General features: G+C 45.2%; 1 protein-coding gene across 8 annotated transcripts in view; it reads right to left on the bottom strand.

The window, feature by feature from the left end:
* The window catches only part of EXOG (endo/exonuclease (5'-3'), endonuclease G-like), a 32,193-nt gene continuing 18,794 nt past the window's right edge, over positions 10,820-24,218 (bottom strand). For 2 of the 8 annotated variants that reach the window (XR_001917012.1, XR_001917017.1), the window contains exons 6-7: positions 21,872-23,972; positions 17,673-20,860 (exon numbers count right to left, since the gene is read on the bottom strand). Coding sequence is in view for 2 of the 8 variants with exons in the window: in XM_018038297.1 (XP_017893786.1) it covers positions 23,511-23,972 (462 nt within the window). In the remaining 6 variants the exon portion in view is untranslated. Of the gene's footprint in view, positions 12,011-17,672; positions 20,879-21,695; positions 23,973-24,218 lie in introns of those variants that run through there. The other 6 variants (XR_001917015.1, XR_001917016.1, XR_001917014.1 and 3 more) reach the window with 6 other exon arrangements.

Here is a 24,218-nt window from a genome sequence, read left to right as displayed (position 1 = left end):
CCGCAGTATCTTCCTACTCTTATCTTTTTGATCGCCTCTCAAGAACTTTTTTTAAAAAAAAATATATGCACCTAACACTGTAAACATAACTCTAAATTGTTTTACCTGTACACCACGAGCTTAGATACTTGCATTTCCAATTTTGTCTGCTTTAAGACATGTATTTTTTACTTCTCTATTCCTTTATTCTTTTAAAATATTTATTTATTTGACTGTGCCAAGTCTTGGTTGTAGCACACGGGATTTTTAGTTGCGGTGTGTAGGATCTAACCCAGGCCCCCTGCATTGGAAGCCCAGAGTCGTAGCCACTGGACCACAAGGGACGTCCCCTATTGATTTAGTCTCGTGCGAAATGGCTGTTCGGAGCTTGTTGTTCAAATTGCTAAGTGTCCTTGAATTTTTAATTATTCTTCTTGAGTTTCAGTTTTGAACCACTGTGGTAGGAGATGATGCCGGACCTGATTTCAATCTCCTTAGATTTTTGAAGATTCCTTTTGTGGTGTAACATCTAATCTACCCTGGGAAATGCTCTAGGGATACTTGAGAAGGATGAAAATTTTGCTGCTGATGAGTGCAATGTACTGTAAATGTCTGCTACGGCCACTTGATATCAAGTGTGTATTCAAGCTCAGTGCTTCTGGGTGGGTATTCTGTCCGGGTGATGAAAGTTGGGTACTGACATTTCCTACCATTATTTTATTTCTTCATGTTTTCCCTTTCACAAGTGTATTTCCTTTATATGTTGAGATGCTCCAATGTTGGATACACACATATTTATGTAGGATATATGTATGTTGGTTACATACATAATCTTTTGATGAATTAGTCCCTTTATATAAGCTTCATTTCGTTGAGAGGTTTAAGTCTTCTTTGCCTTATAATAGTGAGACAAGTATCATTTGCATGGAATATCTTTTTTCCAGTTATTCAATTTTATCCTATACATGGCCTTAAAATTTACACAAATCTCCTGTACACAGTATGTAATTGATTTTTGTGAATCCATTCAGCCACCCTATGGATTGTTTAAATTGAAGTATATGTCATTTATAATATTACATTAATCTCAATGGTACAAAATTTTAGTACTTTTATACATTATGCCCCTCTTGGTTATTACAAACTAATGATTATATTTCTGTGTTGTATAATATATCCATGGGTGTTTTTCCTTTTTTTTTAATTTATCTTTTTATTGAAGGATAATTTCTTTACAGAATTTTGTTGTTTTCTGTCTAACTTCAACATGAATCAGCCATAGGTACACATATATCCCCTTCATCTTGAGCCTCCCTCCCACCTCCCCCCATCCCACCCCTCTAGGTTGATACAGAGCCCCTGTTTGTTTCCTGAGCCATACAGCAAATTCCTGTCGGCTATCTATTTTACATATGGTAATGTGAGTCTCCATGGTACTCTTTCCATGCATCTCACCCTCTCCTCCCCTCTCCCCATGTCCATAAGTCTGTTCTCTATGTCTCTTTCTCCATTGCTGCCCTGGAAATAAATTCTTCAGCACCATTTTTCTAGAATCTATATAGATGTATTAGACTACGATATTTATCTTTCTCTTTCTGACTCACTTTACTCTGTATAGTAGGTTCTAGGTTCACCCACCTCATTAGAACTGACTCAGATGTGTTCCTCTTTATGGCTGAGTAATAGTCCACTGTGTATATGTACACAGCTTCTTTATCCATTCATCTGTCGATGGGCATCTAGGTTGCTTCCATGTTCTAGCTGTTGTAAATAGTGTTGCAATGAACAATGGGATACATGTGTCTTTTTCAATCTTGGTTTCTTCAGGGTTATATGGTTAGGAGTGGGATACTGGGTCATATGCTGGTTTTATTCCTAGTTTTTTAAGGAATCTTCATACCATCTTCCATAGTGGCTGTATCAATTTACTTTCCCACCCACAGTGCAAGAGTGTTCCCTTTTCTCCACACCCTCTCCAGCATTTATTGTTTGTAGACTTTTTGATGAGGGCCATTCTGACTGGTGTGAGGTGATATCTCATTGTGGTTTTGATTTGCATTTATCTGATAATGAGTGATGCTGAGCATCTTTTCATGTGTTTGTTAGCCATCTGTATGTCTTCTTTGGAGAAATGTCTGTCTAGGTCTTTTTCCCACTTTTTGGTTGGGTTGTTTCTCTGGTATTGAGTTGTATGAGCAGCTGGTATATTTTGGAAATTAATCCTGTCAGTTGTTTCATTTGCTATTATTCTCTCCCATTCTGAGGGTTGTCTTCTCACCTTGCTTGTATTTTCCCTTGCTGTGAAAAAGCTTTCAGGTTTAATCAGGTCCCACTTGTTTACTTTTGTTTTTATTTCTGTTACTTTATTTCTGATCTGGCATAGAGGATCTTGCTTTGATTTATGCCGAGTGTTCTGCCTATGTTTTCCTCTAAGAATTTTATAGTGTCTGGTCCTCCTCCATTTAGGTCTTTACCATTTGGGGTTTATCTTTGTGTATGGTGTTAGGAAGTGTTCTGATTTCATTCTTTTACATGGAGCTGTCCAGTGTTCCCAACACATTTATTGAAGAGACTGTCTCTGCCCCATTGTATATTCTTGCCTCCTTTGTCAAAAATGAGGTACCCATAGGTGCATGGGTTTATTTCTGGGCTTTCTATCTTGTTCCATTGGTCTCTATTTCTGTTTTTGTGCCAGTACCATACTGTCTTGATGACTGTAGCTTTGTAGTGGAATCTGAAGTCAGGAAGGTTGATTCCTCCAGCTCCATTCTTCTTTTTCAAGACTGCTTTGGTTATTCGGGGTCTTTTGTGTTTCCATAAGAACTGTGAAATTTTTTGTTCTAGTTCTGTGAAAAATGCCACTGGTAATTTGATAGGGATCGCATTGAATCCGTAGATCGCATTTGGTAGTATAGTCATTTTCACAATTTTGATTCTTCCTACCCAGGAACATGGAATCTCTCTCCATTTATGTCATCTTTGATTTCTTTCATCGGTGTCTTATAATTTTCTGTGTACAGTTCTTGTGTCTCCTTGGGTGAGTTTATTCCTAGATATTCAATTCTTTTTGTTGCAGTGGTGACTGGGATTGGTCCCTTAATCTCTCTGATTGTCATTGCTAGTGTATAGGAATGCGAGTGATTCTGTGTATTGGTTTTGTCTCCTGCGACCTTGCGGAATTCCATGTGTGTTTACTTTCTACGTTTGTTGTTGTTTGGTCACTAAGCTGTGTCTGACTTTTTGCAACCCCGTGGACTGCAGCATGCTGGGCTTCCCTGTCCCTCACTGTTTCCCGGAGTTTGCTCAGATTCATGTCCACTGAGTCGGTGATGCCATCCACCCATCTCACCTTCTGCCACTGCCTTCTCCTTCTGCCTCCAATCCTTCCCAGCATCAGGGTCTTTTCCAATGAGTCAGTTGTTCAAATCAGGTGGCCGGAGTATTGGAGCACCAGTCCTTCCAGTGAATAGTCAGGGTTGACTGGTGTGATCTCCTTGCAGTCCAGGGTGAGTCGCCATGTCCTCCTCCTCTGGACCACATTTTGCCAGAACTCTTCACTATGACCTGTTCATCTTGGATGGCCCCGCATGGCATGGCTCATAGCTTCCTTGAGTTTCATAAGCCACTTCACCTCGACAAGGCTGTGATCCATGAAGAGGATTTTCTGCATAGGGTACCGATTATCTTTCCCTCCCTGCTTCATTCTCCCCCGTGGTAGCCATTACTTTGTTCTCTCTGAGTCTATTGCTGTTTTGTTATATACATTTCTTCCTTCCATTTTTTTAGATTCTACATGTGAGAACATAGAGTATTTCTATAACTGATTTCACTAGGTATAATACATTCTAGGCCAGTCCACGTTGTTGCAAGTGGCAGAATTTGATTTTTTAATTATTTATTTTTATTTACTTATTTCTCTTTTTGACTGTGCTGGGTCTTCACTGCTTTGCATGGGCAGGTTCTCAACCACTGTTCCACCAGGGAAGCCCCTCCTTACAGTTTTGGTTTGCATTTCTAGGAATTACCTAATGGATGATCTTTTCAGCTGCTTTTTTCCCCCCATGTTTTTAAAAGAATAAAATTTACCTCTTGAAATGAGCAACAGAAATTTGGCCCAGTTTTGAATTATTTTTCTTATTCTTATTGCTTTTCTTATTCTTATTACATATCACATGATGTTTCTTGATGGCTGAGGTCATGTAGAGCCCGTAAAAAAGTGTTCATGACTCAGGCATGTCCGACTCTGAGACCCCATGGACTGGGGCCTGCCAGGCTCCTCTGTCCATGAGATTCTCTAGGCAAGAATACTGGAGTGGGTAGCCAGTCCCTTCTCTAGGGGATCTTCCCCACCCAGGGATTGAACCCAGCTCTCCTGCACTGCAGGCGGATTCTGTACCATTTGTTGTTATTCAATCTCTAAGTCGTGTCTGATTCTTTGCAACCCCATGAACTGCAGCATGTCAGGCTTCCCTGTCCTTCACCATCTCCCTGGGTTAGGTCAAACTCATGTCCATAGAATCGGTGATGCCATCCAACCCTCTCATCCTCTGTTGCCCCCTTCTCCTTGTGCCTCAGTCTTTCCCAGCATCAGGGTCTTTTCCAATGAGTCAGCTCTATGCATCAGATGGCCAAAGTATTAGAGCCTCAGCTTCAGCACCAGTCCTTCCAATGAATATTCAGAGCTGATTTCCTTTAGGATTGACTTGTTTGATCTCCTTGCTGTCCAAGGGACTGTCAAGAGTCTTCTTCAGCACCAAAGTTTGAAAGCATCAATTCTTCAGCACTCAGCCTTCTTTATGGTCCAACTATCACAGCCATACACGACTACTAGAAAAACCATAGCTTTGACTAGACGGACCTTTGTCAGCAAAGTGATGTCTCTGCTTTTTAACATGCTGTCTATGTTTGTCATAGCTTTTCTTCCAAGGAGCAAGTGTCTTTTAATTTCATGACTGAGGTCACCACCCACATTGATTTTAAGTAAGTAAGTAAAGTCGCTCAGTCGTGTCCAACTCTTTGCGACCCCATGGACTGTAGCCTACCAGGCTCCTCCCTCCATGGGATTCTCCAGGCAAGAGTACTGGAGTGGGTTGCCATTTCCTTCTCCAGGGGATCTTCCCAACCCAGGGATCGAACCCAGGTCTCCCGCATTCCAGGCAGACGCTTTAACCTCTGAGCCGCCAGGGAAGCCCATGTGTCCATAAAAACCACTTTTAAATTTGTTGTTCTGGGAAATGGCCTCAAGGGGGCAGCATTTCTTCATGCCCCATTCTGGTAACAAGGCCAGGCCTCATCACAGCCCAAGTCCTATCCGTGGGATGTAGAGTGCACAGTGATAAACAGGAAAAACAAACAGCCAAGGGTCGAAGGTCATTACTTCTTACTCATTACCCTTCACCCTCCAGACATATCCCAAGTCCTACCAGAGTGCTAGGCTGAGACTGTTGTGGTAGGATGGTGAAATGATTAAGTAGGAGGCTAGAAGTGGGAAGGCCACCACCAGGAGATGTGGAGACAGGATGACTTTTCAGAGCTCTTCTGACCCAGAGTACGCACCGTTTTTGGGGAAAATAGGCTTGGTGTAACTGCAGCAGAGCCCTGCTGCATCTGAAGATGACTGTCCCATGCAGAGGAAACCAGGCACTCGAGTTCACCAGGGGAGGGCTCACTTGCTTACACATCCTCCCCACCACCTTAAGCAACATGACGGTCCATCCTTGGGATCCAGGCCTGCTCAAGCCCCAGGGATGTGACGCTCTCAGACTGCCAGGCCTGGGGGCTCTAGCGTAGGCATTTGTATTCATTTTCTTCTCATATAATTTTCATTTTCTATTAGCATATAATTCATTTACAATGTTATGTTTGTTTGAGGTCTATAGGAACTTGATGCATATATACATTTATCTACTATAATTCTTTTTCAATATAGCTTAAGACAGATTGTTGAGGAGCTTCCTGTTATATCCAGTAAATCCTGGTTCATTATACTTTTGTTCTATCTCTCAGTCTTGCTATCTACCTATATATCTTTTTATCCAGGCTATGTAAGTATCCAGCTATCCAACTGTATATCTATCTAGTTGTATCTATTTGTATTTATATCTCTTTATCTAGATGTCTGTAGCTCTATCGATGTATCTATCTATATTGAATTCCATGGACAGAGGAGCCTGGCAGGCTACAGTCAATGGGGTCACAAAGAATCAGATGACTGAGCAACTCACACACACACATATCTATCCAGCTATCTATATATTTTTTCATGTATATTTGTATCTTTGGGCTTCCCGGGTAACTCAGTGGTAAAAAATCCAACTGCAATACAGTAGAGACGCAGGCTAGATCCTTGGCTTGGGAAGATCCCCTGGAGAAGGAAATGACAACCCACTGCAGTATTCTTGCCTGGGAAATCCTATGGAAAGAGGAGTCTGGCGACTATACTCCAATGGGGTCACAAAGAGTCAGACACTACTTAGCGACTAAAAAACAACAATAATTTATACCTATATTTATCTAAGTATCAGTTTATCCAACTATCTAGCTATCTATCTTTCTCCCTATTTTTATCATCCAGCTTTCTATATATCCAGGTATCTTTCTTTCTATATTTATATCTATAACTCAAGCTATTTATTTGTTCTTGTTCAGTCACAAAGCTGGTGTCCCACTCCTTGCCATCCCATGGACTGTAGTCAGCCAAGCTACTCTGTCCCTGAGGTTTCCTAGACAAGAATACTGGAGTGGCTTGTCCTTCCTTCTCCAGGGGATATTCCCAATCCAGAGATTGAACCCGCATCTCCTCCACTGGCAGCCACATTCTTTACCACTGAGCCGTCAGGGAAGCCCAACATGCTTATCTATTAATCTCTCTATATATCTATATGTGTATTTACGTCTATGGGCTTCCCAGGTAGCTCAGCAGTAAAGAATCCACCTGCCAGGGCAAGAGCCGCAGAAGGTGCAGGATCAATCCCTGTGTTGCAAAGTTCCCAAGCAGGGGGAAATGGGAACCCACGCCAGCATACTTGCCTGGGAAATCCCATGAGCAGAGAAGCCTGGTGGGCTGCAGTCTATAGGGTCGCAAAGAGTCGGACACAACTGAGCAAATGAGCACACACGCATATTTGTGCCTGTCCAGCTATCTATACGCTCAGCTATCTATACGCTCAGCTATCTATACACTCAGCTATCTATATGCTCAGCTATCTATACACTCAGCTATCTCTCTATACTTCTATCTTTGGATCCAACTGCTTACAGCTATCAAACTGTCAATTTACCTACTTATTTCTGGTTATGTTTCTGTCTCTCTATCCAGTTATCTATAGATATATCTATAAATATATGTTTATATCTACCCACTACCTATCTCTTTATGTATATTTATATATGTCTTGTGTGTATATATACACACACACACACACATACATACACACATATATATCAATCTTAAGGGAAATCAACCCTGAATACTCATTAGAGGGACTGATGATAAAGCTGAAATCCAGTATATGGGGCATCTGATGGGAACGGCCAACTCATTCGAAAAGTCTGTGATGCTGAGAAAGATTGAGGGCAGGAGAAGAGAGCATCAGAGGGTGAGATGGCTGGATGGAATCACTGATGCAATGGACGGGAACTTGGGCAAACTTCAGGAGATGGTGAGACAGACAGGGCTGGTGCGCCGCAGTCCACAGGGTCACGGAGTCAGACACACCTGGGGGACTGAATAACAACGTTATGTCTATCTATCCAATCTCTATATATCTCCAGCTATCTCGTTTATCTGTCTACCCCTCTTTATATCGACATCGGTCAAGCTATGTATAAATGTATCTACTATAATTACTATCTGCTGCAATTAATACATTAAGCTGTATATCTGTCTCTGTATACACCTATCTATATGCAGATATACTCATCTGTCTTTATATCAGTAACTACATACATAGCTATCTATGTATCCTCCTCTGTATCTATGACTATCTTTCCAGCTATGTATGACCCAGCTATTCAGGTATCTCTTTATCTATCTGTCCATGTAACTGTATCTGTGTATGTTTTAATTCCTGCCACTTAGATTACCTAACCCCCGAGGCCCACACTTCCCTTCGGTGACTCTTAAGTTTGTGTCCTAAGTCTGGGAGTAGCTTGCTGTTTGATAAAGTAGATCATTTGTATTCGTGTTGGATTCTATCTCAAAGTTGGTCTTCCTGTGAATATGTGGATCAGAGTGGTCTTCTGCAGTGTAGCAATGTTGCCTCCACTGGGAGGCTTCACTCTTGTCTTTCAGCTGAGTAACATCCATTGCACACGCACACCCAGTCCTCACTGTCGACATATATGCATGTGTAGGTTTCATGCCTTGCTTCTTGTAAACAGCAGAGCATGGAACGTTGGGGTGCATGTGCCATTCAGAAGAATGGTTTTCTCCAGATATAGCCCCAGAAAATTTTAGTATCTCCTGGTTGCTGTTTTCAGTTTTGAAAGGAAGCTGCTCATTGCTTTTTTGAGTGGCTTTTAGCCATCTGCATTCCCCTTATGAAGAAAAATGACGGTTCCATTTTCTCCATCCCCCTCGACCATTTATTTCTCGTAGACTGCCTGTTGACCAGCGCTGGATGACACCTCACTATCCCTTTGGGTTTCCATTTCTCTAAGAGATGATGTTGAAAAAAATATCCAGGGGTGTTTTGTTGGTTTGTTTTTTAGTGTGAACATATTATGCTCTTGGTGGAAAACAGATTCTAAAATTTGGCCATTCTTCCTGCATTTTGTCTCACAAAACTCAGGCTCTGGGAGCATTTGAACTCCGCAGGCCTTTGCCCAGGAGATGGCATGAGCCACAGGCTTTCCAACTGTAGTTCCCAAACATGGCCACAAGGAGGCGACATTTCTTGATGCCGCCTCGTGGGAACCGGGGCACGCTGAGCCCTGGTCACAGCTGGGGTCCTGGGAGGTAGAGTGCAGAGAGAAACCACAGAGGGCCAACGGTTGAGGGTCATCTCTTCAACATTACCCTTCACCCGCCCCCCCCCACACACACACACACATTCCAGGTTCTGCCAAAGGGCTCTGCTGAAGCGGTCACGGGAGGATGGGGAGGTGACTGGAAAGGAGGAGGTCAGAATTGGTATGCCTAGCGACCGGAGTCGTGGAGACAGGGTGCCGTCCCAAGGCCCTTCCAGCCCAGAGTGTGCGCCGTGTGCTGAGGACCACAGGCCTGCTGGCGTGGCCGTGGAGGGCCCCGAGGAGCCCCACACTGTTGTCCCATGCAGAGGGGGCCAGGACCGCGACATCCACGGCAGGGCTCCTTGGCAAACGCCTCCTGCCCAGCTGACTCGCCACTGCACTGTCCGCCCTCGAGGTCCACGCCTGCTCGGGCCCGGGATGGACCACTGCCCCAGCTCAGCGTGTCTGGTGAGGGCTCCAGAGCAGACAGCTGCACTCATTTCCTACTCTCCACAGCCTGTCTACCAGCGACTGGAGCCGTCTTATGTACCGCTGTGCTTGTCTGAGGGGCACACCCACTGGATGTGCTTCTGCACGTGCGTCCGTCTGTCTTTCTGAACATCCCCTTTCCTGTAGCTTGAGAGTGCTGAGCTCTCTGTTGTTTGCAGTATGGCCCGGTTCATCACACTGCCCTTGTGCCTCCCTCTCTCCTGTATCCCTAGATTCCTCTTCACAAATTATCACGCAGCTCTTGCTACCCAGCTTTCCAGGTATGGTGCTATCCACCCATCTCTGTTTCTAGCTGTTTCTCTCTGCAGCTGTCTCCAGATCTATCTGGGTACCTACCTGTACCATCCAGTGTGCATGGACCTTTGTGTTGATGTCTCTGTACACTGACATCTGATTCACCCGGCCAGCTCTATATCTGTCTGTCTATATACCTGGTTAATCTCCTCTTCTGAACTCGATCCAGCTCTCGATATATGTATTTATCCGTGTGTACTATTTCGTCAGCTCCCCAATGTTCCAGCTCTAACTTTCCATCTTAAGTTCTAAGTAGGCCTCTCTTGCTTTTAACACACAGCTCACTCACTCTCTGATTGTAGCTCTAATCTCTTTTAGCTCTCCATAGATCTATGTGTCGATATGTATCACAGTCGATACTTCCATCTCTCTGGCTACCTCTAGGCCCAGCTGTGTTCTATATCTACACCAATATATGTGATCGAACTGTCTCCTTGCAGGTGCCCACCTATCAATCCATGTGTGTATGTACTTGTCTCCACTGCACCTCTCTCTCTCCAGCCAGCTGTGTGTCAATCTACCTGTCAATCTGTATTGATATCCACTTCTGTACACATATCGGTCCACATGCTCTGTAGACAGCTCTATGGATCACTCTGGATTCATATCTAAGATCTCTCTGCCAGCTGTGTATGCATGCCTCTCTCTTGGGAAGTCTCTCTCCACCCACGTAGCTAGATATCTTTGCATCTGTATTCATATTCGTGTCTCTGTCACTCTCCTGGTATCCTTACATCCTGCTAGCAGGTACTAATGTATACATCAACCTATTAACTATCGGGACTTCCCTGGTGGCTCAGTGGTTAAGACTCTGCTTTCCAATGCAGGGGGTGTGGGTTCAGTCCCTGGTTGGGAAACTAATCCCACATGCTTTGTGGCATGACCACAAAATAAAATTTAGGTCTTCCCTGGTGGCTCAGAGGGTAAAGCGTCTGCCTGCAATGCGGGAGACCTATGTTTGATCCCTGGGTCGGGAAGACCCCCTGGGGAAGGAAATGGCAACCCACTCCAGTACTCTAGCCTGGAAAATTCCGTGGATGGAGGAGCCTGGTGGGCTAGAGTCGATCGCACTCTCTCTGCTCTGTATGTATCCAGCCGTGCCTTTCTCTCTCGGTCTACCTATGTCTCTGTAGCTTTACGTATTCGAATCCCTGCCACTTTGGTTATTTCCTCCCCCGCTGCCCCAGATTTCCTGCAGGTTACTCTAGCTGTATTTTCCAAGTCTGGAAGACTAGTCCATTTGTATTTATTTGTGATTCCACCTAGAAGCGGTCGCATATGGAATTCGACTCAGCGTGACTTCTGTGGGCCCCTGTGATCCTCTGCAGGTCCATCCACTCCTGGCCTGATGTCTGTCTTCTCTCTTTGCCGAGTCACGGCCCTTTACACACCTGAGGCATTGCTCAAGTCCATTCACGTGCGTGGTGGACATTTTTGCTTTTCTGCCCCTTGGTTACTATCAGCGGTGGTGCAAGCCATGTTGGGGTGCACGTGTCTGTAGGAAGGATTGTTTTCTCCAGATGTAGTCCCCAAGAAAGGTATTCCAGGACCCCGTGGTTAGCTGTCTTTTGAGTTCTGAAATGATGCAACGTACTGTGTTTTTGAGTGGCTTTTAGCCATCTGCCTTCGGTCTACTGGGAAATGGGGGTTCCCTCTCGTCCTCCCCCCGCCTGACCCCTTACCGTTTCGAGACTGCCTGCTGACCAGTGCTAGAGGAGACCTCACTGCAGCTTTGGTTTCCATTTCTCTAAGGGGTAATGATGCTGACAAATCTCCAGCGATTTTTTTTCCTACTGATTTTTAAGTGTCAGGAACATTTCCCTCTTGATGGCACTTGGCTTGTGCAGTTCAGCCCTGTTCTTCTTTTTGTCTTAGCAATCTCAGGTGGTTTATCTAGGGCCGGCATCATTTAGAACCCCGCAGGCCTTGGCCCAGGAGATCCCCTGAGGCAGTGGCTTTCCAACAGTGGCTCCCAAAGATGGCGACATTTCTTGATGCCTCCTCCTGGGAAGTGGGGCACGCTGAGCCCCAGGCAAAGCTGGGATCCTGAGTGTAGAGTGCAGAGAGAGGGAACACAGAGGGCCAAGGGTTGAGAGTCGTCATCTCTTTGCCGGTACCCTTCACCCACACACATGCTAGGTCCTGCCAAAGGACTCGGCTGACGCGGCCACGGGAGGATGGTGAGGCGACTGGAAAGCAGGCGGCCAGAACTGGCACGCCAGCACCAGGAGACGCGGAGACAAGCGACATCCCAAAGCCCTTCCAGCGTATTAATCTGCATTAACAGATATGCATTCAGTAGATAGAATTAAACGTATAGATTGACACAGATATATAGCTAGCTGGGTGTGTGTGTGTATAAACAGAGAGAGAGAGCAGGGATAGCTGGAAGGAAAGATATAGATAAAAATATAGGGAGAAGGAAATGGCAACCCACTCCAGCACTCTTGCCAGGGAAATCCCAAGGACAGAGGAGCCTGGCGGGCTACAGTCCACAGGGTCGCAAGAGTCAGACACAACTCAGCAACTAAACAGCAACACAGATACATAGAGAGATCTGTGGATAGCTGGAGAGACTGACAGAGATGCAAATATAGAAAAGCTGACAGCTGAACAGAGATAGAGATCTATAGATATCTATATAGAAAGATATAAACAGATAGCTGGGCAACTGGAAACACAGTTGGGTAGAAAGATATAGGTACTAATATACAGAGATATAAATACAGATATATAGATAAATCTATAGACAGCAACACAGATACAGATGTAAATAGAGACAGACCAATACATATCTGGATAGAGAGAACTTACTAGGTTGGGATTAAAACACACATATTAGTGTCATATATATACTATACATTAATACATATACATGAGTGTATGTATAGATGACAGAATGGATAATGAATCAGGCATTACTGGGCAGGACAGGAACTTCTACTCAACACTCTGTCCTAAGCCATATGGGAGTACAATCGAAAAAAGAAACACGTGTATACATAACTGAATCAAGTTGTTTCCACGCAAAGAAACACAACAATGTAAACGAACTGTCCTTCCACAGAAAAAAATAATTACATGTATGTACGAACTATTACTTAACCAGGAAACAGAGAGAAATCATGCTTTTGCCGCGACTTAGACGATTTCTAAGTGAACATACTGTTGTTGAAACCTAGCACCCACTCACTCATATGGAATGGAAAGGAGAAGACAAGAGTATTGGGTGAGGCACAAAGGAGCAGCGTTTATTGCTTTGCCAGGCTAAGGGGGCCACAGTGGGCTCATGTCCTCAAGACCGTATGATCTACACTGGAGGGGGCAGGGAGTTTTATACCGTCCAAGGAGCAGGCGTGAACAGCTCACAGACAAGTCTCAGATTAGTTAGCATCCAACCATCTCATCCTCTGTCGTCCCCTTCTCCTCCCACCTTCAATCTTTCCCAGCATCAGGGTCTTTTCAAATGAGTCAGCTCTTCGCATCAGGTGGCCAAAGTATTAGAGTTTCAGCTTCAACATTAGTCCTTCCAATGAACACTCAGGACTGATCTCCTTTAGGATGGACTGGTTGGATCTCCTTGCAGTCCAAGGGACTCTCAAGTGTCTTCTCCAACACCACAGTTCCAAAGCATCAATTCTTCAGCACTCAGCTTTCTTCACAGTCCAACTCTCACATCCATACACGACCACTGGAAAAACCATAGCCTTGAGTAGACGGACTTTTGTCGGCAAAGTAATGTTTCTGCTTTTTAATATGCTATCTAGGTTGGTCATAACTTTCCTTCCAAGGAGTAAGCATCTTTTAATTTCATAGCTGCAGTCACCATCTGCAGTGATTTTGGAGCCCAAAAAAATAAAGTCTGACACTGTTTCCCCATTTATTTCCCATGAAGTGATGGGATCGGATGCCATTATCTTCGTTTTCTGAATGTTGAGCTTTAAGCCAACTTTTTCACTCTCCACTTTCACTTTCATCAAGAGGCTTTTTAGCTCCTCTTCACTTTCTGCCATAAGGGTGGTGTCATCTGCATATCTGAGGTTATTGATATTTCTCCCGGCAATCTTGATTCCAGCTTGTGCTTCCTCCAGCCCAGCATTTCTCATGATGTACTCTGCATATAAATTAAATAAGCAGGGTGACAATACAGAGCCTTGACGTGCTCCTTTTCTTACTTGGAACCACTCTGTTGTTCCATGTCCAGTTCTAACTGTTGCTTCCTGACCTGCACACAGGTTTCTCAACAGGCAGGTCAGGTAGTCTGGTATTCCTATCTCTTTCAGAATTTTCCAGTTTATTGTGATCCACACAGTCAAAGGCTTTGACATAGTCAATAAAGCAGAAATAGATGTTTCTCTGGAACTCTCTTGTTTTTTCGATGATCCAGTGGATGTTGGCAATTTGATCTCTGATTCCTCTGCCTTTTCTAAAACCAGCTTGAATATCTGGAAGTTCACAGTTCACGTATTGCTAAAGCCTGGCTTGGAGAATTCACTGATCGCTGAGGAAGGCTTTCTTCTCTCTCCTGGCTATTCTTTGGAACTCTGCATTCAAATGGGTATATCTTTCCTTTTCTCCTTTGCTTTTTGCTTTTCTTCTTTTCATAGCTATTTGTAAGGCCTTCTCAGACAGCCATTTTGCTTTTTTGCATTTCTTTTTCTTGGGGGCTGTCTTGATTCCTGTCTCTTGTACAATGTCATGAACCTCCGTCCATAGTTCATCAGGCACTCTGTCTATCTATCAGATCTAGTCCCTTAAATCTATTTTTCACTTCACTGTATAGTCATAAGGGATTTGATTTAGGTCATACCTGAATGGTCTAGTGGTCTTCCCCACTTTCTTCAACTTCAGTCTGAATTTGGCAATAAGGAGTTCATGATCTGAGCCACAGTCAGCTCCCAGTCTTGTTTTTGCTGACTATATAGAGCTTCTCCATCTTTGGCTGCAAAGAATATAATCACTCTAATTTCAGTGTTGGCCATCTGGCGATGTCCATGTGTAGAGTCTTCTCTTGTGTTGTTGGAAGAGGGGAATAATCCTGCCCAATATAGGGAATGGACACAGAGTTGGAAATAATCTTGATTTCCAAGCTCAGCATCACTATTTTGTGTTAATAAAACATTACCTCTCTTTTAAATTGCTTTGCCATAGCACCTAGAAAAGCATTTGGAAAGTACTGGATGTATTACAATGAAGATCACTGCAGACAGTGACTGCAGCCATGAAATTAAAAGATGTTTGCTCCTTGGAAGGTAAGCTATGACAAACCTATAGCATACTGAAAAACCAGAGATATCACTTTGCTGACAAAGGTCCATATAGTCAAAGCTACGATTTTTCCGGTAGTCACGTACGATGTGAGAGTGAGACCATAAAGAAGGCCAAGCACCGAAGAACTGATGCTTTCGAACTGTGGTGCTGGAGACTCTTGAGAGTTCCTTGAAATGCAAGGCGGTCAAACCAGTCAGTCCTACAAGAAATCAACCCTGAGTATTCATTGGAAGGACCTGATGCATAAAGCTGACTCACTGGAAAAGACCCTGATGCTGGCAAAGATTGAAGGCAAAAGGAGAAGAGATCAACAGAAAATTAGATGGTTAGAGAATATCACTGGTTCAGTGGACGTGAATTTAAGCAAACTCCAAGGGACAGTGAAAGACAAGAGGAGTCTGGCATGCTGCAGCTGATGGGGTCACAGAGACTCGGACATGACTTAGCGACTGGATGACTACAACAATACCATGAAGACAATGGTTAAAATACACCTCTGCAGTGTTTTTCAAAAGAGCCCTCCTATTTTAGTTGTCAAACAAGAAAGTAATTTTTGAAGTGTTTCCTTTTTACCTATTTTAGTAACCAAGTCACCTTTTCCTAGGAGGCTATAGCTTGAGCTGGGGCTTCCCAGGTGGCGCAGCAGTAAAGACTGCTAATGCAGGAGCTGCAGGTTCGAAGATCTCCTGGGGAAAGAAATGGCAACCCACCGCAGTATTCTTGCCTGGAAAATTCCATGGACAGAGGAACCTGGCAGGTTACCATCCGAGGGGTCGCAAAGAGTGGGACACAACTGAGCGACTAAGCACGACACACACGGTAGCTTGCACACACAGCAGCTTGAGCGTTCTCGTTTGTAATTACTGTTTTTAAAGTAGGAGCAAGGTTTCATGATTCTAAGACTTTGAGACCATAAGGTTGTATTTGGCAACGGATATATTGTTTTGAAAATGGCTGATGATATCCTTAAGTCTCATAAAGTTTCCGGGAGTATAGAAACATGTCTGAACCCACGTCCATTATGGCCACCTAGTTCCCACTTTGGATGTCTGAACCACCGTTATTTCATTTTAATTTTTTAATGTCAGTTTTTTAAATGGCTAAAGCAGATGTACAACGCATATTTAACAGGCCACAAACAGGCTGTCTTCATCAGCCGAAAGTTCAAATTCAATCCTGTGCAAGCCAGAATGACTTCCCCATACCTCAACATGTGAAAATGTCTTTCACCATGTCCCCCATTCGACTGCAGATGTTTCCATAAACACCACTGATAAATCAATACATTTCTCCAATGCTGCCAGGCTGGCTCAGTTGCCTGCTCTGGGTCCCTTTATGTCCCTTGGTGCTAAGCCTCTTTTTTTTCTTTCCTGCCTAGTTCTCCACTTTGGGGGAGAACAAATCAGATATCACAAACAAGCTCGGAGCTATGCTATTGGGGAAACGCTCTGTAGGCTATCCAGGGTGTCACTTGCTCTTAATTGTCACGCAGGCAGTGCACGCACGCTTTCGGCAACGCGCAACAAGCGAGCACTGGCACGCCGTGACAGTTACACTCGGCGGCGTCTTCACTAGACAGTGTTTTTCCATCCTGAATATCGGGGTCAGCAGTAAAACAGTCACTTTCCATTTTGATAGGGAGACAGACATTTGGTGAACAGTGCGACTGAGTGAGCTGGATGGTTCTTACAGGCCCGGTTCAGATGTTTAGGTCAGCTGTTTTTCCACTGCTGTTGTCCTCTTTTCACCTTGGTGTGGGTGTCATTTGGGGTCAGCAAGCTTTTCTGTAGTCAAGTGCAGAGGCCCTTCTTAAGTGCAAAGTACAAACTCAAGTCAGCTTCCTTTGTTTCTGTTGTACACGCTAGTTAAGAGTGCCTGATCGGGGTCCTTTGCTTGGGCCTAGTCCTTTCAGTCGGGTCTTTTCCAGTGCACATAATCCCTGAGCTGCAGGTCACACGGCATCTGATCTTCATCCAGAGAGAGGGGACTGTGACTGGCTTTGGAAACAAGCTTAAAACACCCTTTTACTTGTTCCAATGAACTGTGTACTAATACAACATAGCAATAAAGAGCCATTTTGGACGTAGATAATAAATACAAAGCCTCAGTAAACACAGAACTGCAATATCAACACATGTATACAACTGAAATATAATCTTTTTCTCTCTAGATTATCTTTTAACTAAACCCAAACTAATTAAGGCTGACTTGTTCAAAGTAAGTCTGGTTTCATTAACCTTGGCCTGATTACTTATACAAACTGAACTGTTTATATAGGCTTGTATTTATTTATTATGCCACACTGTGTGGCTTGTGACATCTTAGTCCCCTGACCAGGGACTGAACCCATGCTTCCTGAGTTGGAAGCACACAGTCTTAACCACCGGACCACCAGGTAAGTCCCTAGGCTCTTTAAAATTGGCTGCACTGGAACTTTTCAGTAGGAATCTCACACTGAACTTCTGAAGGCCTCTCAAGGCCAGGAAAACCATGCCAGTGGCTTGCCTTCAGATTCTACCTGTGATATCTATAGACTGAGTACATTTGCTCTTTTTTCCAGGTCCCAATAATCTCTAGATTCCTACACATGACAAGGGAGTCTTTTCCATTCACCTGATAAGGTTGCTCGGAACCTAAGAGGTCCTCCAGTTTCTGGAGAAACCAGGTAGAGACAAAACAAAAATATTTTAATTTTACCTGTAGGTGTAAATTACCATATTGTTGTAAATCACAAGAAAAAAAGGAGCTTTTCCATATCTGAAAAACAAAGATTACTAGCCAGAATTAGGTCAGAAAAGTCGTAAAAATCACCACCATATTGAGCAGCTGACTTAATCTCATATAATTAATCTTGGTTCTGTTTGAGTCCAATTTTCCCATTCGTTTTGTGACCTTGCCTGATGACTGAGAACGCTACTGACTAATCATTTCAAAAAGTTTCTGACGTTTTTAAGGACTGTATGATCTGTCCTGTGAAGTGAGTGTGTTGGTCACTGGAACTTGCGGAAACTATACTCCAAGTGCGAGACCCCACTCTGGCAGGATCGGCCCTGCAGGATGAAAAGCTATAACCCCTCGGGTGAAGATGAGGTTTGTCGGGGAGCCAGGAGAAGCCGAGTGGCCCTCTTGGATTTCCCACAGCCCTGATTTTTTAATTTACAGCTACTGTTTATTAATTTTAAATTCCCTGACTTAGGAGTAAACCATTTCCGTGCTATAATGGAGAGCAGTCTTAACAACACAGAAAAAGCTCTTTTCTTGAAGTACTTTTTTTCACAACCCTTTTTATCACTTTCTGGATTTGTATTAATTCTTCCCTTACTTTTCCCATCCAGAAACAACCACCAACATATAGGACAAAATTATCATCATCATATTTTTCCCTCAACAAAAATATCTCCAGCCTTATACCTTCTTTAGCTGGTAATGTGATGTATCTCGTACATGCTTTAAACACCAAAATGGTTCCCTTCCCATTTTAGTAGCTTTAATATCATAATTTTCAACCCCTAAAAAACCCCCTTACTCTCTAGTGAGAACAAAGAAGCAAGCAGCTGTCAACCGTCATATTGGTATCAGCAAACTTAAGAACATATTCTGTAACCTCTAAAAACAGGCATTTTTTCAAACTACAGTTTCTTTTCTCAAAGTGGTATAAGACATGAGTCTCATGAACACAACTATCCTTAGTTTCCCTCTTGCAAAAGTAGGTAATTGCAGATTTCATTTGTAAACACTTTTCTTTTAGCCAATTAAATAGAGCTCATGTACAAATTAACTTCAGCAACATTATTCAGACACATACATACTCTGACATAAATACATCCAAACAGATCTCATTTTTTAAAAATCTTTTTGTATTTCTTGACTCAGTTACTGCACCTAAACTTATCAGTTTATGAATAACAGTCACAATAGTCAAATTTGCACGTTTGATTTTAAAAGGATCCTTTTTCTTCCCTCCTCCTTTCCTCCCTTTGACTTGAAGTTCTACCAATTAAAGCTCAAGGCTGAAGTCCCAGGCAAGGTGGGCTGTGTTTGTACTTCGAAGGCATGGCAAGACTTTACTTCGAGTTTTCTGCTAAGAATATTCTTGTTCTCTCAGGGTCAGTGTTCTGGAAAAAAGTGTTTTTATCAAGCCAGTTTTCTCTGATTGTACATGCAGAAAAGGATCAGTTTTGGAATTTCAGAACAGTTTCAACCAATTTTCTCCACCTAAAGAATACTGTGACCACATGGTGTTGGTTCTCTTTCCCTTATTTGCAGGTTCACAGATTGACCAGTCTGCCAGAAATTTCCCTAGGAGGCTGTCAGACGGAATCAAAATGAAGACGCGCTTGCCATGTGCGTCAAACACTCGCTGGCAAAACCAGCACACCATACCCAGAGAAAACCAAACTTTGAAACGATACACGCACCCCAGTGTTCCATTCAGCACTATTCACAACAGGCAAGACACAGAAGCAACCTACATGTCCATGAGCAGAGCAAGGGGCAAAGAAGATGTGGTGCTTATACCGAGAGAGGCCTTCTCAGGCATAAAAAGAGAACAAGGTAACACTAGCAGCACCGTGGACGCAACCAGAGATGATCATCCTAGGCAAAATACGTCCGAATGAGAAAACAAACACGACACGGTATCATTTGTTTGTGGAATCTGAAGTACAACACAAAAAAGCCTGCCTATGAGACAGAAATGACTCACGGCCGTGGGAAACAGACCTGTGGCTGCCAGCGGGGAGGAGGCTGGGGTTAGTAGATGTAAGCTATTATACACAGAATGGATAAACAAATCCTACCGCACAGCACAGAGAACTGTATTAAGTATCTATGATGAACTATAATAGAAAAAAAAATATGTAATGGAATTACTCAGCTGTATAATACAAATTAATGCAACACTGTAAATCAACTATGCTTCAATTAAAAAAGACAAAGTCCTGTGTCTACAACTTATTTTTTTAATACAATTTAAAATGGTTCAAGAAAAGAATGCAAATAAGACACAGTATCGAGGGAGAGGACAGTCACTGTACTTGCAACCTCTCTGAAGGCTTGAAATTAACTCAAATGCATTACGTCACAGCGATCCCTAAAGGTAATGTGGTTTCAGGGCAGACCAGTAAAGTTTAGGAACATGAAACAGAAGCCCATCCAACCACCAAGCAAGCATGCAATCTCCCCTGCCCCAAATTATACAGAGTGCAAGGCGTCTGGCCAGCCCTCTGACCTAAGGGTCGGTCTCCAGAGGTGGGGAGCCTATGGCATCCCGCGATAGGTCGTCTCCATGACAACATCCAGCACAGCGGGCCAGATGGAGGCTGGAGGCGGCAAGAGCAGGAGTTGCACAGCGGATACGAGGCCGCCCCCCACCAGCTCCACCAGAATCAATCAGAGGTTCGAGGAGGAGACCGAGGGCCCATGAAGGGGAAGGGCAGACAAGGTGGGCGTGGGAGTGAGCAGGCAACACACGGCAGGCCCTAGGTCGGGACAGGCTGCTGGTGGGAAATTCGAGGTGCACCATGCTGACACCAGTGACAGACAGACATGGGCTCAGGAGGATGAGGCCAGGGAGCCCGTGGGTACTCACGGTCACTCCTGCAGCAGGCTGCGCCCGGCCCCATAGGGAGCCGCTCCCTCCAGAGCAGACTCTGCCTCTCCTGCTGGGCTCCAGTCTAAGTCCTGAAGGAGGGACGGAGGTTTCCAGCTGGAAGATCAAGGCCCGAGGCCGGAAGCGCTGGCAGGTGTTTAAGGGGCTCGCACGCCCATCCTACCTCGGCCACTTGGGTGAGGTCCCCCTTGCCACACGATACTGGTGACACAGTCTCAATCCACAGACCAGAGAGCCTGAAGCCTCGAAATGAAGATGTCACTGTGAGTGGAGAGATTAGGGAGCCCCTCACCCCCGGGGCGGGCTCTCAGCAGCAGAGCCCCCAGCCTGGTCCTTCTCCCCTAGCAGCACCAGGGGCTTCCTGGGTGTATCGGGGCAGAAGGCAGAGTCCCAGGTACAGGAGCCCAAAAACCTCACAGGACCGAGGAGGGCTGGACGGGGATCGGCTCAGGGCAGTGGTGAGGTGGACACGCCTGGCCTGGGGCTCTGCTGCATCTGAGTCCCAGTTCTCAGACATCCCAGGGAGGAAGGTGGACGTGATCTGGTTCAGAGGAACGTCCTGAGCTCTATCTACACAGTGCTTACGTTTCAAAGTTTGTCTTGGAGGGACTCTTATTAGAAGTGTGGAGACAACAATTCAGGCATCCCGTGTGGTATACTAACACAACTTTTATATACAGTAATGACTGGGAGACAGCACATTTTATTTATTTATATATATATATATATATTTAGTATGAGTAGCTACCTCTATTTTCCACAACAACCAGGTAGCATTTTCTAACACGTTTTCTAATGACCAATTTTCTAATTACATTCTAAAACATGTTAGAACACTTGACGGACCTAAAAATCAAGACTCTCTACCATCCAGGTGAAGACACAGAAGTGAGAATGGCATGGGAATAACCCCACGTCTGACGGAAATTCCCGTGGGAGGACAGCACAGTGACGGGCCCAGGGGGCTCGCCCCTGAAGACGGGCAGGACCTCTGCCCCAGAGCCGCCCTCAGGCTCCTGGAGAAACACCCAGAAACACCTCTCCGATAAGGAGAGAAAGTAACAGATTTTTTTTTTTTGTTTCACAGTGACACTTTAGCTCTTTCTCCCTGAGAAGAAAAAGACAGGCACAACCTAATGGGGAACAGTGTGTTAAGAGAGGCCGGTATTAATCAGGCTGGAGTATTCTGACCTTCCCTCCCAACTTCTTTTTTACCCAAATAAAGCAGGATAAGATCTACCATGACCATCTTACCTTCATCTTTCCTTTATCTTGGGCTGTGCTGAGTCTCTGCTGCGGGGAGGGGGCTGCTCTTCGTTGCCGTGTGCAGGCTGCTCGCGGCAGGCCCTCTCCTTGCAGAGCACGGGCTCCGGGCACTCAGGCTCGCACTGTGGTGTGCACGGGCCTAGCTGCTCCAAGGCATGCGGCGTCTTCCAAGACCAGGGGTTGAGCTCGTGTCCCCTGCACTGGCAGCCAGATCCTTAACCGCTCAACCACCAGGGAAATCCCTCACGCCTTTATCTTAACGTCTTGGCATTTCTGCTAGAGATAAACACATCAACACCACGAAAACGGTTCTGGTAACACTGCTTGGAAAGACAGCAGTGATGGGACAGTCAGACAAGCGCCTGTGTGCTCTTTCAAGGTATTTTACTGCCTACGCTTATGCCAGCCCACGGAAGGGTCCCACGTAAATCCCAAACTAGAGACTCGGCCCAGAAACACAGCCACTGCTTCCCCTAGGGCCGGCTGTCTTTGGCCCAACCACCTGCCCTCTGCCATCCACGTAGAGAAGCAAGCACAAAGGTGAGCAGGTCAGAAGCTGGTGACTCTGAGGGAACAAACCCTTCTTAGGTTCCTCAACCTCTGGGACAAAAGGCCCACCTGGAAAGCAACACACACATGGATCTGGCACCAGCCAGTCAACAGAAGAACCGCATTTCTGAAGGCAAGTAGGGCTCTGCTAAACCCCAGAAAGCACTGACCTCTCTCATTCAATCACTGTGACTGTTTCTTCCCAAAGCACTGAGGAGGGTTCAAGTTGGAAGACTTTCAAATCTCTTTGGCTGGATGGCAGGCAAGAAACCAGACCCTCTCACCAAGCAGGCCCCAGGCTCACAGACACCCGCGGAAGAATGTCTTTCTGAGCCGAAAGCCTCTGTGTCAGAGACAACTTCAACATACCCCATGTTGGGTGCCTCGTTCCTCGTGGATTACTTCTTTGGGAACTTTGGGCAAAACACTTAAGCTCTCCAAGCCTCAGTTTCCTCATGGGTAAAACGAGGACAGTGCCATTTCCCTCAAGTAGGATAATACATGGAAAACACTGAGCTTTGTATACACGACCCACGAAGTGAGCAGAAAATGCAGGCGCTGGGGGCTTCTACGTGACGGAAGAGGGGAAACCGCGGGTCCATGAGAGGAGCAACAAGAAAGAAATAGACAAGGCATGCGGTCAGGATAATGCAGAGAGGCGTTAGAGCAGCTCAAGAGGTGTTAGACCAACTCACGTCTTAGTTAACGAAGACATATAAATAATGCTGGGCTCCAAGAAGGCTGAGCAGATACAAAGACCCTGTGCGACTTGGAGACAGAAAATATAACACCTTCACATCCAATACCTCAGAAGGGACACACCCAGCAGGCACAGCCCTCCTTTAGCCTGACACAGGACCAGCCCATGGTCTGCAGGTGCTAACAGCTTCCTTATATAGTCACTTCCCGTGTCAAATACTGCACCAACTGAAAAATTTGACATCTTTCACCTTTTGGGGAGAAATTTGGTCTGAAATTTAGGATTCCACCATTTTAAGAACAGAGTTGCTAAAACACAGTATCCTGAAGAGGCCACACCCGCTTCCTTGCGGACCACGTCACGCTTCTGAGAGGAGAACTAGGAGGGCTTCTCCTCCAGGATGCCCGACTGCTCCCGAGCTCGGAGTTCCTCCAGTTTCTTCTCGTAGCGAGTCATGAAGTACTCGTCGGGCTCGATGCCCGCGTTCCGAAGATTTTCCATGACCTTTTCCAGTCTGACTACCGATCGGGCCCCCTCTACCTTTCTTGTGCTCAGGTACAGGGTGAACTCCCGGAAGTCCAGGAGCTTACAGGTGTCCACCGAGCAGATGTTCCTGATGTCACTAGTTCTATCCAGATGCGGGAAAAACACCAGCCCCGACAGCTTCTCCAGGTCCTGCAGGCTCACCTGGAACTCACTCAACTGGGGCTGGAAGCCAATGGCCTTGTTGGGCACCACGAAGGCCCCGAGGGCCAGGGGCTCGGCAGAGCCCGCGCTTCTGCGTGCCAGGATCACCTTGTACAGGTGGGAGGGCACGGCCACGTTGTCCTCGCCGATCACCTACGAACAAAGCAGCCGTATCAGCAATGCTAATGTGCACTGCGCGTGCGTGCTAAGTCACTTCAGTCGTGTCTGACTCTTTGCGACCCCTCGGACTACAGCCCGCCAGGCTCCTCCACCCATGGGATTCTCCAGGCAAGAGTACTGGAGTGGGTTGCCATGCGACCGAGGGATTGAACCCAGGTCTCTCGTGTCTCTTGCACTGGCAGGCGGGTTCTTTACCACTAATGGCAGCTGGGAAGCCCA

This window comes from Capra hircus, chromosome 22 (assembly GCF_001704415.2).
Source record: "Capra hircus breed San Clemente chromosome 22, ASM170441v1, whole genome shotgun sequence".
Lineage (NCBI taxonomy): Eukaryota > Metazoa > Chordata > Mammalia > Artiodactyla > Bovidae > Capra > Capra hircus.
The sequence above is the reverse complement of the archived record's forward strand: the minus strand, read 5'-3'. Positions and strand labels throughout refer to the sequence as shown.